This window comes from Melospiza melodia, chromosome 3 (genome assembly GCF_035770615.1).
Source record: "Melospiza melodia melodia isolate bMelMel2 chromosome 3, bMelMel2.pri, whole genome shotgun sequence".
NCBI lineage: Eukaryota > Metazoa > Chordata > Aves > Passeriformes > Passerellidae > Melospiza > Melospiza melodia.
The window spans coordinates 46,247,947-46,267,228 of NC_086196.1; the positions used below are offsets into that span (position 1 = coordinate 46,247,947).

The 19,282-nt window shown below is 34.9% G+C and overlaps 1 protein-coding gene across 10 annotated transcripts in view; it reads right to left on the reverse strand.

The window, feature by feature from the left end:
* Window positions 1-19,282, reverse strand: part of RYR2 (ryanodine receptor 2) — a 381,629-nt gene that overhangs the window by 91,149 nt on the left and 271,198 nt on the right. For 5 of the 10 annotated variants that reach the window (XM_063151586.1, XM_063151584.1, XM_063151581.1 and 2 more), the window contains 11 exons: window positions 18,957-19,047; window positions 16,311-16,451; window positions 15,428-15,591; window positions 13,391-13,469; window positions 12,671-12,760; window positions 11,452-11,589; window positions 10,522-10,599; window positions 7,747-7,822; window positions 5,276-5,399; window positions 2,104-2,219; window positions 499-563 (listed from right to left, as the gene is read on the reverse strand). In XM_063151586.1, the coding sequence (XP_063007656.1) occupies window positions 499-563; window positions 2,104-2,219; window positions 5,276-5,399; window positions 7,747-7,822; window positions 10,522-10,599; window positions 11,452-11,589; window positions 12,671-12,760; window positions 13,391-13,469; window positions 15,428-15,591; window positions 16,311-16,451; window positions 18,957-19,047 (1,162 nt within the window). Of the gene's footprint in view, window positions 1-498; window positions 564-2,103; window positions 2,220-5,275; window positions 5,403-7,746; window positions 7,823-10,521; window positions 10,600-11,451; window positions 11,590-12,670; window positions 12,761-13,390; window positions 13,470-15,427; window positions 15,592-16,310; window positions 16,452-18,956; window positions 19,048-19,282 lie in introns of all 10 variants that reach the window. The other 5 variants (XM_063151578.1, XM_063151582.1, XM_063151580.1 and 2 more) reach the window with 1 other exon arrangement.

Below are 19,282 nucleotides of genomic sequence, written 5' to 3' on the forward strand. Positions count from 1 at the left end.
GTCTGGACATGGCTCTCTGAAAGTGCTAAGTAAAGGGTCCTTCCAACTTCAGACATTGTTTGACTCCGTGATGGAGACAACAACATGGTTTTAAAACAAGAGAAATAACTACCATGGCACTGAGAGATACACAGCCGTGTTAATTCCAATAACTATTGCTCACATTAACCCACCTGAATATCGTAAAAGAGAGAAAGCTTCAAAATTAGACTAAGCTAGAAAACAGAAAATGTAGGGAGCTTCTGAATAACATCATATGAGTAGCTGCATATCATGGAGCAAGAAATAATGAGAATAAAAATATAGTCTTGTAATCTTCCCACATCTATATTTCATCCCACACTGTTTTCAAGCTATTTTTATTACTGCTGTTTTTAATTAATAAAAGAATGAATTTACACAGAAAAACACCACTATAACAATAACAGTTACTAAAAAATGTGTTCTCACTTCTGTTAATCACTATGTTGACAAAGAATAAACAAAAATATACTGTACTTTGGCAAAAAACTTGATTTCTTGTTCATATGGGAATTGCTCTCCTTTGCCTCTGCTGCCACCATCTGCAGAGAGAAGAAATATAATTTTCTTGTCAGGTATCATAATTACAGTCTACTCTGCATTTTTCTTAGGAAATGTACACTATAAACAAATAATACTGGTCATCCTTAGATGTAGATTTAAGGTACTTCAAACAGTATAGGCACTAGTTAAAGTGGCATTTTATGACTACCTCATTAGAGGAAAAGTAACAGCAAATAAAATGTATAAAGAATAACTGCCCAAATCTTCATAAAAGTGTAGGCATCTCATAGTACAAAGAGATATGGATGTTTTTGTGAGATAAAATTCTGGTGCTGTGTTTATCTTTTCCTGTTACAGGTGACAATTTCGAAACATGAACTCAGATTCTAATAAAACATCTTTCTGCAGTTGTTCTCTGGAGAAATGGAATTAATGAATTCTCATTCCTTATTTATGAACTTGGTACTAAAGAACAAAATTAATGGTTAGATCTATCTAACTAAAATTTAAATTGCTTCTCTCCTCCCTTACCATAAAAAACAAAATCTCTTTCAAAATAAAATCTCTTACAGCTCCCAAACTATTTCTCATTTATTTAATGTCTTCTTTCCATTAATCTATTGAGGGACTCAAACGGTATTTGTTCCACCAGTGTTTCTAGTGTTTCAGTATTTAATCATTATCATTCTTGCAGTTATCCCAAATTTATGTAATTAAGAATGATGAAGCCATGGTAATCAAGCATTAGCAGCAGAAGTAGCCTGATGAGTTATCAAGACCAGACTTTTGCTGCTGTAAGTAACCATGGCATATAATAACTCCTAAATTTGCCAAATTTCCACATTAAAACTAGATTGAATATATCAATGCTCACCTAAAAAACAATCTCCCTGATGTCCCTGTTACTGTCCTTCACAGCATTTATGACTACAAGGCACAACGTATGTTATATAACCTTGCAACAAAAATGGTCACAACAGAAGCAGAATCTGGCCAGGTGTTTTTGGCTTTTACTGGTCATGTAAGAAGTTGGCTTGGGTCACCAAACTTTCAAATTTTTTTATCTTCACCAAAAGAAGATAAATCCTTCATAGTGCTGTTCACAAAACATGTGTTGGATATTTATTCAAGAACATTCCCATTGTGGAAGTTTGTTGAAGATGTTTCTCTATTCCCTTTTTAAGAGAAAATTGCAGAATGGTACAAATGACTGGTTTCATTTGCTCTCTGAAAAAGGGATTACATATGAAAAAGGGATTACATGTGAAACTACTATTGTGCACATGTGAGAGATTATAATTTTGTGCATAAATGCAAGGAGGCAGCTAGTTTTCTTTTTCATAAAAAGAAAGTCATAAATTTTTGCTGAAAATTTTTAATCTGATGAATGAATATGGGAAATTGGAATGAATGGCAGTTTCGTAACTTCAAAATTCATGACCTTCATCAACTATGGGAAATTAAAGGGAAAACTACTCCAGAAATGTACCAATCTTTAAAAAAAAAATCTGGTTGTTTTTATAACATCAGAAATCTTAGCTAATAATTGTTTTAAAAAATGTGCAAGGGGTACCATACCAAATTCCAAAATATACTGATGGGCTTCATCCACATATCTTATAAGCTGCTGAAGGAAACTATAAGCAAAGCGTTTCTCAATGGAAGGCGTGTCTAATTCCAGGTCCTTAAGTCCTCTGTAAAAGGAAACAAGTAAATTTTTACACATACAGAAGGACTCCAAGCAGTCTTACCTCTCCATGTATTCTGACATAATTTTTTCTGGTAATGAGCATGTGCTTATTAATATAAGATTTTGTTGTGTTTAATGCAAACAACAGTCTCAGACTTACTTAGATTTTTGAGCAATTTGTTAAGACACAAGTAGATTTCCCAACCAGATGGCTAGGAAAAAAATTACACTTGTCAATCAAAATAATCCACTATTCTTATAATTTCTTTCCATTACTTGTACTATCTTACATTTCCCTACAGGGACTGATTCTTGGGTGAGGAAGTTAGGAAGAGGAAAAATACTTTGATTTAAACAATCAAACTAGAAGTAAATCTAAATGACTTTTCCTGAAAAGTCTGCTTGCAATGGAAAACTTTTGAATATCTATGCAGCATTTACGAAAAAGCAAAGGAAAACCAAAACAAAGTGATGGAATCACTTTTCCAGAATGTTCCATCCATGTTAGTTACTAGTCTGATATAAAAAACACATCATCTTTCCACAAGAATGAAACTCCAAAGCATGAATCAACATCATGGGATGACATCCCTAGCAACAAGCTGGCACTGACACAAGCCTTGTTTATGCAGAATCAGGGCTTAATTGATGGCACATGAAACAGCTATTCTTAAACAGTGAGGGAATCAGTCACACCTCATCTCCCCCTGACTCATGCACCAAGTTAAATTGGTACTCAGCTAGGCTGCAAGTTTAAAAAGTATACCTAATGTGTATATACAGAATATAATTGCCTGTGTATTGCACATTTATGCTTTAAATTAAAGCATATGCCTAGAGACACAAATCAGGTAGACAAAATGTAAAAGAAACAACGCTGGAGAACAAAATTCTCAAGTTTACTAACTAAGGGACCATTAAGAAACTTCAGACACAACTTTGGAGAAGGCCACCTGAACTTTGGAACTCCTAAGAGAAAGGGACATGAGAATTATTCAAGGCAGCTCAGTACACAAAGCAACGACAGATTGTACAGGAAGGAAGAATAAAAAGAAAAGCGCAGAAGGGATGAAAACAGATTTCAAAATAGCTGGTCACATGTAAGCTGTCAAATCAATTGAGTGACTGAGCCTTGTACCTTATCACTAGAGTTTGTCCTATATTCCTATTAAATGCCTTAGTACCTGTATCTCTGTGTAATGTCACTCACTATTCCATCGGCTGTCAGAAGTGGATGGCAGCTACTGTCCAGGCCAGCATGAGCTGGATACTGGGCCAGCAACTGGAGTCAGGCTTGGGGTGTAGGTGCCCCCAGGTCTGTGACAAGTGAGGTGAAAGAAGGTCTCAAGAATCAGTAGTTAGAGATGCCACAGCTTTGGGGAGCAGTTCTATGAGCCTTACAGACCGTGAGGCCAGAGTGGCAGCTTCAGCAGGGGACTGGCATAAGCGCATTTGGTCGCAGTCATTGCAGACAGACAGTCAAGGGCACAGAGCAGGGTCTGCGACTCCAGAAACTGGAAGTCCCAGCTGCCTGCCACTGAGGTGGGACTGCTGTGGTGTAAAAAAATGTGAAGGAGCCATGTCAGCAAGATGAGTGAGGGCTTCTGCACCAGCAGCTGAAGTGGGCCTGAGTGCCACATGCTTGGTAGGGGGCAAATGTTTCTATCTTCCCTGAAGCCATTTTGCATGGGGGTGCAGAGACCTGAACGGTCACTGTCAAATAAAGACTGTAAAGAAATGGGAGCAAGGCATATATGGAAAGTAGAGTGGTGAGCAGACCAAATTAAAACATGAATCAGGCCCTTGTTTGTTTAGACAAGGTAGCTATCAAAGGTGCAGCAAGTACTCTTGAGTTTAACATCGCGGAAAAGGCTGCATTTAACCAGCACGGGAGGGTGCAGATGTAGCAAGAATTAGTTACAAGACTATGGGTGTGTCCAAGTTAATGGTTTTTTTACCATCCCTCTCCTCTTAACCTGCCACTCCCAAAAGACCCTAAAAGCCACTTTTCTCTTGTATTTAACAGGAATAAAAATGTAGTATGTAGTTGATCATATTGACAGCGAATAAGGAAAGAAACCTTTGCTGTCTGGCATCCCACTTTGTACATCCTACTGCACTGAGCAGAAGTAAACTCAATTATTCCAGCTAATCTGTGAGATTTTACCAAAATTATCAGATTAACTGTGCGACTCTAGAAACAGGCTGGAATTCATATTTGATAGACAAGAATGGAAGCAGGCAGATTTTAGGTAGATGTGCAAGGCTAATTCACAGTGATTACTTAAATTGATCTCAGTGACTGTTTCATTAACTTACTAATGTTTAAGTCATGCAAGGCTCAGCCTTTTCTAGAGATGCTGATTTCCTAAGTCATGCTGATAAGGCAGAAAAGATTCCAAATTAATTAAAAATTTATTCATGCTACATTTAGAAGGTATATACACTATATTAAAATGAATTATGCATGTTATTCAGCAGACTATTCACTATTATTACATTTACACTGTGGATTGTTTAAAAAATAATACTGTAAATGAACTCAATTGAAATGAATTAGTTGTATGATTTAGAAATAAAACTGTCTTATCTTACCAATTGTCTAGAAATTCCTTTAGAGAGAGACGTGTTTGAAGATGTGTGTGAACCTGTAACTAAGACTTAATAATTCCATCACTTGTAGAAAACTAGAAAGTTTACTAACAGTTGGATGCATTGACACATGCCAGAAAGAAAAAGCTGCAATACTGAGAGGGAAGGTAGAAGGCATGCAGACATTCTGGAGAACTCTGTTCATGCCTTCCAAAACCCCTGCTACTAACTCTGTAATTCATTTCTTCCTTACAATGTTTTATATGAAGGAGCTCATCCTTATTCCCAGGAAGTGAAAGATAAAAAATAATCACAGAGTTCTGGTTTGATAGAAGAAACCTCAAAAAACAAGCAATAACAGAAACCAAAAAATCCCACCACAACCAACCAAACCACAAAACAAAACAAAACAGACCACTGAGGACTATCAGAAACCTTCTGTGACATTAATATTGAACTGAGAATTACCTGGAGACAACATATCCATTAATCTGTAGAAATTTCAGAATATCCTGTGCTTTTTCTCTGTCCTTGGCTTTTTCTTTGGCTGTGAGTGTATCATAAGGGACAAGAAGGGGATGGTTGCCTCCTCCTACTATGGAGCATCAAGAGAATTAAAATTAAAGAGTTATCTGTTGACATGGTAAGTGACCGTATGTAAAAGTACTATCACAATAATACACAGCATGTTACATTCTAGTCTGAAATAACAACATACTTGTCTGTTTCTTTACACAAACTTTAAAAAATATGCAGATAGAAACTGAGATGTGGTTACATCTTTCCAACATATTTGCTGCAAGTACAAGCTAAATATGCTGAACCTATGGCAAAAAACCCTTAAGGAAAAAAAATGCTTAACAACATCATGGTTACAAACATCTATTACAATCGCAACTTCATTTAATGAAACCGAAAATATTTCAATAAATAATACATAATTTCCTAAGAAAACCTATACATAAACAAATATATAAACATACATGAAGTTCTGCTTTTAAACATTCTAGTAACAGAGTTCATCAAGTTTAATAAGATACACAAACATCTAAACATATATTAAAGTGATACAGTTCTACTTTATAGTAATAAATTTAAGACAGAAAATTAGAATACATCATTCAAACATGGTTCTCACTCCTATGCAGCAAAATCAAAAGAACGCTGCAAAACCACAGGTAAAAAGAACAAACTTCATTGTATTGCTTACTAAAAACTGATGTATTGATATCTACTGCATGTAGATATTTAATTTGGAAGGAAAATAAAGTTGCGATTCTTAATGTAAATATCTGCATAAAAAGCAACATTCTCAGGAGTTCAACTTCTAAAATCACTATCACATAACACAACACAATAAATTCCTATTGCAACTTCTCTGAAACCCCAGGAAACTGCAGGGGTAGTGATAAGATTTACCTCTGAAAAAAAAAAAAAACAAACACTAAAGAAAGTATCTAATAATAATAATAGTTTTTAAAAAGAACAAATTCCCTGTAGAAAATATTGGAGACATACCACTGGATAATTTTTTTTTTAAGGTACATATTCTGATTTTTTCAAAAAATGCAAAATGAAAACCTAATGGGCAAGTCTGATGGTTGATTGGGGTTTTTTGTTTAGTCTGGATTTGTTTTAGGAAGTACAGTCTTTAACATTGGGATGATTGGATTCTATTATCTTATCACCAACATAATGTAACTGTACCACAGGACAGCTGAAGACAGCAAAATGCACATAAGCCCACATTATTCTTTTCTTCTTTGCATATGGGAAAAAAATTAAAAAGACTAACATATGAATATACTGGAGGAAAACCCTCAGAATTTTTGAAGGCCAAGTTTTGCTCAGCTGACAATCTACTTTTCATGTACAAAACCTTTCTATCAGAAGCCTTCAGTCACTACGGCCACCTCCAGCCTTCCCACGGTGCACAGCACAACAAACACTATAGAGCATTCTCATTGAAGTGCTTCTCATAGGCAAAATTCTGCTTTCAAAGCTGTGAAATGCAGTTGAAATATTGAAATATTTCGTCTTTCTGTAGTCTATGACTTCCTAAACTTGGCCCATCCTGAGGCTACTTATCCTGAGAAAGGTTTTACAGGAAAGGAATAATATAAAAATTATATAAAGGGGAAACATAATTAAAGGCATGGAAATATAAAGTGATTATCAAAGGCACTTCCTAATAGAATTCTGCTTTTATATAAAACCTTAACTGATATGTGTTTTCTGGAATTTTACAAATTTAGACCAACTTTGGTGCATACAACATACAACTAGACACCTTCAGATAAGGCAAAACCCTAGCTTCAATAATTTGCAACTGAGAGCTTGTTTTCTCCATTTGCTAATATAGTGATACCTGAAAAAAAAAATTAGCTTTACTACAAATAAAAAAATGCTTTTAACACAGATGAAAAACAGTAAATTACACAACAGATGAAAAAAAAAGTCATTTAAATAAGCAGAGATCATGAAGCACATGCAATTTTTATATGGAATCAAGCATCTGCTCTAGGTTTTTCCCCTTGTCAATTCAACACATGATATGTGCAGCAATTAGTAAACACTCTTCAGATTTACCTGCAATAAAAGAAGCAATACAAATGAAATCATAGCCCACTGGGTAATAGTCTGAAAGATTAATGCTAAAAGGAAAATGGATTAATGTGCTTAAGTTTATTTACAACCTTTGAGTTTCCTTCCCTTGATATATTTGAATTGGTAGACTACTTAAACAAGAAGAGTTACAATGGGTACTATAAAAATTTTCAGGCACTAAAAATAACAGTCAAGAATAGATACCTTACTGTTTCTTCTTTGTCAATTTAAATTTGTTGCTCCTTTTCCTTCTTTTTTATTTTTTTGAAATGCATGACCTAATGCAGTCACAGAAAACTTAAAATATTGTAAATACATATAATTAACATTACCTTTTGCTTCAAGCTCCAGTTTCTTTTTCTTTGCCCATATGTTATGGTAGTTTTCAGCCATCATCTCAGCCATAGCCTTAGGAAAATGGAGAACTTAGTGATGTGGGTTGCAATGAATAACTCTCAAGAAGGACAAGTTTCTGGCTGATATTAAATAACAAGTTCTGTTCTCTGGCAAGTGTAATACAATTACACTGTACTGGTTCACTGGAAACAAGTTTTTACTGAAAAAAATGCGGTAGAGAATTTGGGTAGAATCAGCATGGGTATGAGTCAGGAACCTGGTGCTGAAGAAAGAACTCTTCAGCAGAAAACAAGGAACCACAAAGAGAAGAATAGTCTGGAAATAGTACTGGGGGGTCAGATGGGGGGCTTGATTCTGAAAACAAGGGCAAAAAGAACCCTCTGAAGGCACTGTTAAGGGAAAGAGAGAACAACAAGCCAGAGGACTGAATCAACATTGTTATTGCTGGCTTTGACAGATTAATTATAAGCTCAAGGACATAGCGTCTTTTCTGTGGATACTGTGCTCATTTGTGTGACCACACTGTTAAAACCACTGACCATTTAGAGCATAAATAACTCCATATCTTTTTCCTATAAAAGAAACTTCTTCAGACTGGTGAACTAGAAGCTAGACCCCAAACCAAACAAATCAGACAAGCTTTCCAGTGTCCACCTAGTAGGATGTGTTTCAACATGAAATGACTTTTTAAACTCACCTCTACTGTCCTCCTGGCTGTGTACTCTCTAATTGTAGAGAGTGTGGAATTTACTGCAGGTTTCACTTTACATTTCTTTCATGCACCTACAGGGACTTTCTCATCTTCAGTAAGGATTTTGAGAAATGAGTAATTGTATTTTCTCAATACCAATTTCTTTATTTGTGAGAATACTCATGAATTGAGCAAGTTTTCAACCATTACTTATCTGTCCACAAGACAATTTGTTTCATGAACATTTGTCCACTGAATAAATGATAATATATTTCTGTTGTGTATGGTAGGTGCCTTCTGTCACACACACTCTGATCCTGGTATTTTGATAATCCAAATTGAGACCTTAAAAGGATGAACAGTAATCTGTGTTTTCATAGAACCTAGTAAAGCAGAGTGCTATGAAGATGTTTTTAGAGCAAGACCTAGCTGCTTATGGAGCTAGGATGTGACCAGGTGACTTAAGACCAAAATGAGGAGTATTTTGCACTCATACAATTTAAGACATGGGCACAAGTCTTGCTACCTAACCTTGAACTCCAACTTGAAAGGTATTAAACATTTTCAAAAATGTTCAAAATTACACATAGTTAATTTTTAAAACTCAGATCTTGTTAATAATCATCATTTGTATAAATTTCCTCAGTATCTATATTAGGACAATTAATAGCTGAAATTACATTTGAATTAAATTTGCTTAGATTTTAGTAACAGATTTTGAAGTGGGTTTCAAAGAAGACCTCTCTTCATAGGGCAAATGAATCATAAAGCCAACAAGCTCTGCCTAATAGCTAAGGGCTACAAAGGAATTACAAGTAATGACAAGAGTTAGAGGGTACAGAATAAAAAAACTAAGCAAGGGACGAACAGAAGTCCCAATGCCCCTTCTATGTGATTTGTGACAGGATAGTTATTTTCATCTGGGCTTGGTTTACTGCATCATAATATTATGATGATGTTCACATCATGAGTTGTTTCCTAAGCATTAAACTAAGTCTGCCAAGCCTTTTAACTATACCGAGTTTATAGAAACATTAAATGTCATAATTGTAAGGAGTCTTTCTCATCAATTTAACAACACAATGGTAGAGGCAGTTATTCAATTATCAATTTTATGAACTCTTTGGAATGATCAGCAAACTACTGATGTTAATTGGTAGAAAATTCTTTTAAAGCTAGTCAGCAATCTAAAACTGCTGCAACTATGAAACTGGAAACTGCAAGACAGTAATCAAGGAGTGGAAATCCAATGTGAGAATTTGTTTAGAGCTACAGTAGAGTATATACTGCACAGTTAGTCAATTAATTTACTACCACTGCTTGTTTGCAATATGGAAAAGCTCAGTATGGGCAAAGTTAAGCCTCTGTTTCAGGACTAAATTGTAGTCAGCTTTGAACACCATGTTTTCATCACTAGACTGGTACAAACACTCATGCTAACTCATTTAAAGCTATTTAGTATGCGCCTACATTACATTGCAATTGTACTCACAGGAAATTAGCAGACTGTAAAACCTAGCACCATACTCCAGCAAGCACCATGAAAAAAATCCTATCTAATGACAGCAACAGACCATCAACTAAAACATACATTGGTCCAAATAACAGCAACCTGCTGACTCATCAAAATCCTACCTCAAATTCCTTCATTCTCTAGTCTCACAGTACTTAATGGTTTCTGATTCTCAATTCCTTCAGTTTAGAGAAAAAAAGAGCATTGACAAAATGCTTTGAAAAGATGGTGGAGAAATGGGGAATGGGAAACCGAAAAATTTGATGCTGCTAGCTCCTCTAAACAGGATTCTCTTCAAAATGGCAAATGTTCACAAAAAAAACAATCCTGGACTAAAGAAAATTTCGAAGGTTTTCAACATGAACCATGATTTTAAGAAACAGACGATGGGAGAGCAACAATGAAAAAGACCAAAAAGCCCCCATCAAACACAAAGAATATCAAAATAAGTAATATTTGGTACCGAATTGTTTTAAATAAACTAGCAAAACTAACAAAATTAAATTGTAAAACAAACCATAAGTATTTTAGGTGTTTCTGACTTACATGTAAGTCTCTGGAGAGGGTGACATTGCTCATGTCAATTGCTCGAGGAGTGTAACCATGGGCTGTATCTACAGAGATCTGAATGACAAATGTGCAAAACAGGGTAGTTACACAAGCATTTAATATGAAGAAGTTTACGTTAGGAGACACTGAAAGTAATTAGGAAATTTAAAGAAAAAGTCACTTGTAAATCTCTAGAGAGCAAGATGATTTTTGTGGTACAGAGGAAAATATATCAGGGGTAGTAAACTTTAGTGAGAATTAGGCAAAGGGCAACATAGTTTGTTCCCAAAGTCAGATGGCTATCAGACACAAATCCCTTTCATTTAAATAAAAATTTCACTTGAACTCATTTAGAGTTTGAACTTACTATAAACAAGGATCAAGTTCTGATTAAATCTCTGCATTATCTAGAGATTCTTTTTTTTCTCAGCAATTTCACATAATCTAGTTTAAGGTGAATTCAGGCAAAAACTAAACTTTTAATTTAGCTTTCTAACCCTATTTTTACATTGAAGACTAGAACCTATAAATAGTTCTCTTTTACCTTCTGTCCCTCCTCCCCATCCAGAAAATATCGCCATGTCTTTATTCTTTGTTTTTACTGTCTAAATTTGTCAGAGGTTTGCTTATTACAGACACAAATGGTCAAAGGAGGATAAAAAGTGACAGAGGTTTCCTGGATGACACAGGCACAAGAAGTGTGGCTAGAAAAGAGGCATTGACAGGCTCTGCTCTGTGGATTATGCAGTAACAGGTGCCTCTTGCTTTAAAAAGAACAGTGTCCAGGCTTTTCTTCCTATGTGTGACATTATTTTCATACGCATGTATATGAGCATACAGAGCCCTAAAGGTTGAAAAGCTTCCTTTCAAAAGGCAGTTATTATTAATAATACAGAATAACACAAAGTTTTTAGGAAAGTGGCTCACTTGACTGGTTTGAGATATGCGACGTGTCCGATTATACAGTGCCATGGAATCTCCTTCCCGTGTTCTTTCAATTCGCCATCCCCATGCCAGCATGGTTTTGAGTGATTCTTTGATCGGCCATCGATAAATTTCTTTCTCCTAGAAGAAAGTACATGCAGTAATTAACTTGTTTATGCTGTACAGAGCAAAAAGTAACTATTGGACTTAGTTCTGGTTATACTGAGATGCAAAAAAATGTGCTGAATTCAACCATTATGGCTCAGGGTTATTGAAATGATGCAAATAAATCATATAGAAATAAAAAAGTTTATTTATCATTCCAGAGGCGGGGAAAAGAATTCTGGCCCTGCAGGAAGCTGATGATCTCAGGGAAAACTGTGTTAATAGCATGAAATCAAGGGTGGAGCAGAAATTATCAGGAGTAATGCAGTGTTTTATCTCTTACACGAACCAAAAACCATAATCACAGAATCATAAACAAGTCTGTGTTGGAAGAGATCTCTGGACATCCGCTTCTACCTTCTGTTGAGTTCAGATAAGGCACCTAACTGGGCTATCAAGATTAGGTTGTCTAGGTCTTGCTGCATCATGCTTTCAACATGCAGCTGATTTCACCACCTTTTTGGGTGGTTATTTCAACATTTAAGCTCTCAAGATAAGAATTTTTAGAAAGCATTTCTGCTAAAGAAGCTTACAGCCATCGTCTCTTCTCCTGTCACTGTGCACCCTGTGAAGAGAATACATCCATCCATCTTCTCTCTGTAACTAATGCTTAGGAACCAGGAAACCAAGACCACATCTCCAGCAATTTTCTCCCCTTTAAGCTGAAAAACCCAGTTCATTCAGCAGTGCTTCATTTATATCAAGTTCTCCAGATGTCGTGGTTTTCTGCTGGAGACCAGACAAAGGCTAAACCTAAATCACTAAGCAAGAAGGCGTTAGTGTGTGACCTTACTGCAAAAATAGAGTGGCAATATCACATTTTGGTTTCACTGTAAGTTATGCCATGTAGATTCAGCTTTGTGAGAAAAAGTTTGAGTGGCCTATTTATTATAAAATGAAACCTTTCTCTATCTTTTCAGAATTTTGAGAAAGGCAACAACCACACATTAGCTGACATAGTGTAAGTATTTTTTTTCTTAAAACAATGAAAAGACAAGGCAATATATTTTCAGTGATATTTCAGCAATCATCAATCAAGCATGAACAAATTCCTTACCTTTTCAGACAGTAACTTATATTGTTTCATTAGTGGTTGCACTTTTGCAGATTCAGAAAATGTTTCACCATAGGTCCATCCATTGGCAAACTGAATAAGAAGGATAAAATGGGGAAACACAAAAAATTATGAAAAATCCTTTCCATTGGTAGAAATTAACTGAATAATGCTTCTGCAGAGCTGTTCTCTTAAAGTTTCCTTTCTATTATTTTCTCAAACAACATTTATATTATTTACGAATTAAAATATAGATCATGCAGCATGCCATCTTTTTGCAAAATAACAATTACCAAAGCAACCATATGGATACATTTTTCTTTCAATGATTTTTATAAAGCAGAATACTGTACTACAGTTGAGGAACTATTTTTTTCAATATTGGACAAACAAAATGCACAAAGGAATAAAAAGGATAAAGAGCTTATTTGGTTAAAAAAAAAGAAAATTCAGGTCCATAAAACTGTTAAACAATAACCAATTATATTTACTCAAAAGTCAGCAAAAAAAATTATGAAATGATTAAACACTATTTTGAAATACTCATATGCATTTTAAAAACTTTCCTGCAAATATATTTCAAGAAAATAGTATGTCTATATCTTACCTACACACCAACTTGTAACATCATGAAAAATAATAACATTCGGAATAAAATATTTTAAGGATGAAAATGATATAAATAAAAATATGATTTTGCTTTAAGAGGAAGGTAGATTTTACCTTTTCCATTGACCATTTGTCATGAGCATGTTCTGCATATTTGTTAATGAAATATTCTAGCTTTTCAGGGATTGTAATGCTGAAAGTGAAATGAAAATCAACATTATATCACACAGGCTAAAATTTAATGCCTTTTTTATAAAGAAAACTTCAAAATAATAAATAATGCACACACCCTTTCCTGTTTTTCACATACAGTTTGCTCCAAGGCCCAATTAAATCAAGGCAGATATTGGAATTATTTCATGGGCAGTGATTGACAACCACAGATGCTGTAGGAATTTAACTTCTTTGAAACATATGTGCAAGGGAAAATCAGTAATGAGATCAAGCTCTAGTGTTTTTTGTTCTGTATTTTCTTAGTATGAAAGCCATAACTACAATGTATAGTTTCAGAAATATGGTAGAAACTTATTGCACATGTCCATTATAAACTAAGTGTGCTAACAGTCCTTTTTGAAAGATTATATATTTTATATATTCCAAAAATATTTATCAAATATCAGTTGTTTACTTCATCACCATTGCTACAAGTGAAAGGGAATACCTACTTTTGATCACTGAGGAAATAGTAATACTTTGCCCTCCAAACAAAGAATTTCAATACAAGTAGTGTTAGAGTGCCATCTACTGTGAAATAGAAGTCTGGATTTTCAGTCTTTTTCAAAAAGTAGAAATGTAAAACCAAATTATGTCAGAGTAACAGTTTGCAAGAGCCACACAGTCACACAGTCAGAAAACCTTCATCCAGCACTGCCAGCAGGTTTTTATTGTTTGTAAGACTGTATTTTGAGGGGAACCCTATTAATACTATAATACTTCAAATAATTTCAGAAATGCAATAGAATTACAAGCACACTAACATCCTGTTATCTATACCTTCATACAAATAAGTCCAGTACTAGTAAGCAACATAAAGCTGGATTTGCATGTTAAAAGAATGTGGGATAATTTGGAGGTTACAATGATAGCAGCAGTTCTTTATCTTGAAACATCACAGAACTGCTGACTCCTACAGCAATGAAATGACATATAATTTCAGTAATATCAAGTAACATTTTCTGATTTTTTCAAATCTATTCCAGCTATCTACATTTTTTCTGAAATGACACCAGATAAAAACTCAATTAAATGATAATATAATATTCTTAAGAAAATTTGTTAAAAGCCTTCATAAATTTTAGCTACATCTTAGAAAAATGAATTTAAATGGTCACTGATGTCCTTTCTATGCTCCAGATTGGATTATGACTTTTACTGCAGTATTTAGGTGTGCATACATTTACAAACATGCTGTAACCAAGGTGCCAATCTACTGACAGCATCCTGTATGCTCAATGTTAATACAGTCAGAAAACTCACAGGGGCAAGTGAAGCAAATGTTTAAGAACAGGTATTTTTTAAAATATAATCCACAGCCATGCTTCTGTAAGAGTATTCTATACAAAAGGAAATGGCATGCTTGCTGCAGTCAAAAATCAGAGCAAAAAATTTCCATTCAGATACGTGCTTTTTCAGGCTAGTATACTTTAAAAAGCAGGGCCAGAGTCTGGCTGCCTAGAGGGAATGAAGAATATTCCATCCAGTTCCCATTATTCATATTTGAAAAGATTATATGAAGGCACAATCAAACAATTTTCTGTAGGTACACTGTAATTCACACAGATTGGAATTAGTGTCTTGACATATGTTAATAATGACAGGGATGATGTCGACTTTTCTACTTTTTCAGCTTCTAAGAGCATGCTGGTTTGTTTGCAGCAGACATATAAAGACAATTGGATAGTTCTATCTCCTCAGTAAAAATGCGTGAAAAACATTCTAAGTGGACCAAGAAATTAATGATGTAACTTGCTAGCTATTTCTTTACTTGATTTAAAATAAATACATAAATAAAAATGTTAAGATCTCCATTTTATCTATAAAGTAAGCATTCAGAAGAGAAACTTTAAATTCACATCATACCAAACAACAGACTCCCCCTCTCTTTCCAACATGCATGATCAAAAAAACCTCCAGGTGCAACAAATTCCTTACTTTGAGGTATCAACAGGTTGAGGATTAAAGTTCCCATCTGAATCCATTGAAGACTGTTTTTCCATCATATTGACATAATTTGATTCCATATAATCTGGGGGTAAGGCCCCTGCAACTGCGCTCAGACAAGGCAAAGCCAGTTTGAAGAGTTCTTGGTCATACTTCTGTGGAACACACAGGGGACAGGAAGTGAGGAGTGAAAGGGAGCCCCAAACACCACTGGTGAAACTGATGCAGCTGTAGCTGAAACCAAGCAGCCAGAGAACGGCTCTCTTACTCAGTGTGAAACTGAGTTTTTGTTCGGAAAATTAAGAGAACTGACTGTCCAAAGCAGAAAGTTAGATGTAAGATGTAAGCCTTAATCTTGCTCAAGTAAATCGGAAAAGTGTTGACTTCACTGGTAACACCACCAAGCATTTTTCACATGCTGGGAAGACAGCACAGCAGAGGAATATGCACAGCATTCCTTAACACTTAGATTTGAAATTAAAATCATGACGTTTTAAACAGGTTTGTTTGAAATAGTCACAGAATGAACAATAAATACATACCAAGACATATTATTAAACTACTGTATAGCACGGAATTGATTCAAGGGTGCTGAAAGTACAACTACTAAGCAGAAAAGTGTACAGATCTGTACAGATACATTTCAAGATTATTGCTTTAGTGTCATAGTTTTTTTAATTAGGAGATAATATTTTATACCTACATTAAATTAGAAGCTATAAGAGGAAGATTTAAACTCACTAAAGCCTGTATTTTTCTTTCCTTCAAAGTGCATGATACGGTGTTGATATAAACTGGGTAAAAACTACAGATTAAGAAAAAATGTTACACAGTAAGGATTTTACAGTAGTAGATGGATACTAAAATTACTTACCTTTTGGGATAAAGCATCAAAAATACCCCAGAACAACTTTCTGGATAAATGAAGTTCTTCTTCTGAGGCAGCACCAAAGTTACCCCATCCACTTGGCAAACAATAATACTTCCAGCATCTCTCATAATGGTTTGTCAGTAACTGAAACAGAACATATTTTGAAAGCAAATAGAAATATAACTGCTGAGGTTCTTCCATTCTGGCCCTGAAACATTAGACAGATGCTACCAGAGAAATTTCTACTTTTATCAATAAGCCATGTTGTCTGTATATTTTTTTAATCACTGATGCATATACACTCAGAATGAGCAGCTTTTTCATCTTTGTTTCAATACCATTTTGCAAAGCTTTTTTGTTTTTGGAAAATATTGCAAGTCACAGTCAGTAGAGAGCTGACATGATTTCCTTTTTCCAAGTCTGAACAAACTTCAAGTTGGAAAAATGCAGCCATTTATAACAAGTGTATATTTGCATTAAAAAAGACAGGAATTTAAAAAAAAACAAACATGTCTGATATGTAGAAGTGAGGATTTTGATAGCCAAAAATATAATCTTGATACTGCGCTGTTCTTTTACACTTTCCACAGATCAGGAAAAAATCCCAAAACAATACATGTAGTGTATTTGTATATCTTCATATTTAATTAATCTGTTAATATTTATTTACTATTTAAATTGTTGGATAACTAAAGAAAAAATGCAGAGAAGAACTTAGATGCATATAAGATGCAAATAGACCGAAGTTTGATTATTTATGTATAACCACGAGAGTTTCAGAAATATGGACTCTAAGAGCTGAATGTATTTTAAAATATTTTTTAAAACCATATTCAATCATGTAGTGGCCAGACAAATTTGCTTTTTGACTACATGTGTATAATAATAAATATGAATATATTTTTAAACATAGTCAAGAGAGTACGGTAGGTTTAGTCTTAGAGAAATCCCTGATGAAGCACTGAATATTATTTAAGAGGAAATAAAAACAAGGCAGTCCTATTCCAAAATGTCTGAACTATACTGAATTCAGGAACAGCATCACAGATTTGAATTTGCATGCTGCTTAAAACCTGAGGCAATTTTTAACTGTAGATACCAGCAAATGTATTCACAGTAGATAGCACTGTATTCTGATTTGCCTTCATCCATTTCTCCTCTCTTCCCATTCAAAATTAGATTTTCAGATGTCTGATTAACTTACAGCTGCCTATTTACATTACTATAACTGGCTTGCCAGCCCATGCCCATAAGGAATACACACCACAGTACTACAAAACTTTCAAATCAGAAACACAGCAGAAATGGGTAGGAATCCCTTGTTAAATCACTGGAAATCCGTTTACTGTCAGGGAAACCTTTTAAAAGTTATAGGTCTATCTTCAGATAAAGATTCAATTCTTCAGAAGTATTAGCCTTTTTGGTGTGAATGGACAAAATCCTTCTCCCAAACTAACACCATGGTTCTCTTCACATCTGTACTCTTGCAAAGCCTGACTAGCCAAAAGGATCCAATTGTTATTTCCTTACTGGTCAGTTCAGCAACAAGGGCAGCTCACTGCAGTCATGACCCTTGGTATCATATAATCTGTACTTTTAGATGAACAGATGTCAAGAAGCTGGGGTTTTTTTCTTCCTCCCTCAAAAAAAAAAACAAATCCCGAAGTACTACAGCCATACAGGAGGTGCCAAGTTACTATTTGGTTTTAGCAACACATAAAATGCCATAATGCATTAGAAGAGTCCCCTTCCAGGCAGTATATTGAATTATCAACTGTTTTTCTCACAAGCATGAAAGAATGGCTGCTCCAGAATCTTTAGTTTGATTGAGGGTTTCTGGGAGGCCATCACCAAATTATGAAGACCTTGGCAGGACTTCAGCAGCAGGCCCTGGCTTTGAGATTAACAATTTAAATTCCTCTTCTTACATCATAGTTGCAGATGTGCTGATGTGCTCTTAAAGCATAAAAATATATTAAATAAAAAAATATTAAGTATCCAGTGCAAAACTGTGGTGGGAAAGCATTTAAAAGGACTGCTGAAAAACAGTAGGGAAGTTCATTAAATGTTCATTAAAAGTGATGATGATATCAGGAATGTTTAAAGAATGTGTCAGCTCCAAAAGGAAACAAAAAACCCACATTTTTGTTTTGCATTAGGAATCAGAATAAAAAGATACAGCTAAACTTTTGGGAGCTGAAAACAAAATGCAACATTACTACTAAACATTATTACTTCACAGATTTCCAGCCACCACCAACAGAGTCCTTTTCCCAAAAGCAAGGAAAACCAATGCAGAGGTGAAATGTAAGGGCACATACAAAACTGTCAATTTTTATGTTTTGTGCACTGGATTCTGCACCCTGACCCTATGGAAAAATATAATTTTTCTATTCTGTTTCCACATAGGCTGAAACAAACAGGAAATAATTAAAGGAGAAGCAAACATTAGACCCAGATGTCATAATTCCATATGGATGGATGTAAATCAGACTGAATTTCTCCCAAACCAACAATTTATCCTTAAAAACAATGGTCTTAGATTACTGCAGAGTGGAAATAACATAACAAAGATTACAGAGAATCTTCTCCACACAACTATTTTCTGTTGCATAAAGATTGCTGTTGAATACTAATATTAACTTTTACCTTGAGAGGCATCTTTGCATGTTCATTTAACAGAGGTACATCAAATACTAATCTCCTCAGCAAATGCTGCATCATGGAAGGCCGCAACTGCCTAAAAGCAGACAAACCATTTCAAAAGGGTGTACCAGCACAGTGACATGTAAATAATTGATAAATACATTAAAGCAACATATCAGCTCTATGCTGCTAGAATTCTTCAAATGCATAAAATAATATTTTCCTTGTGGCACTAGGGCACTAGGGGTCCAGAAGAAAGCAAACAAGTGTATACCAAAGAAAATATTCCAAAGAAGCTGAAAATCAAATGCTTCAAAGAAGCCAAGAAA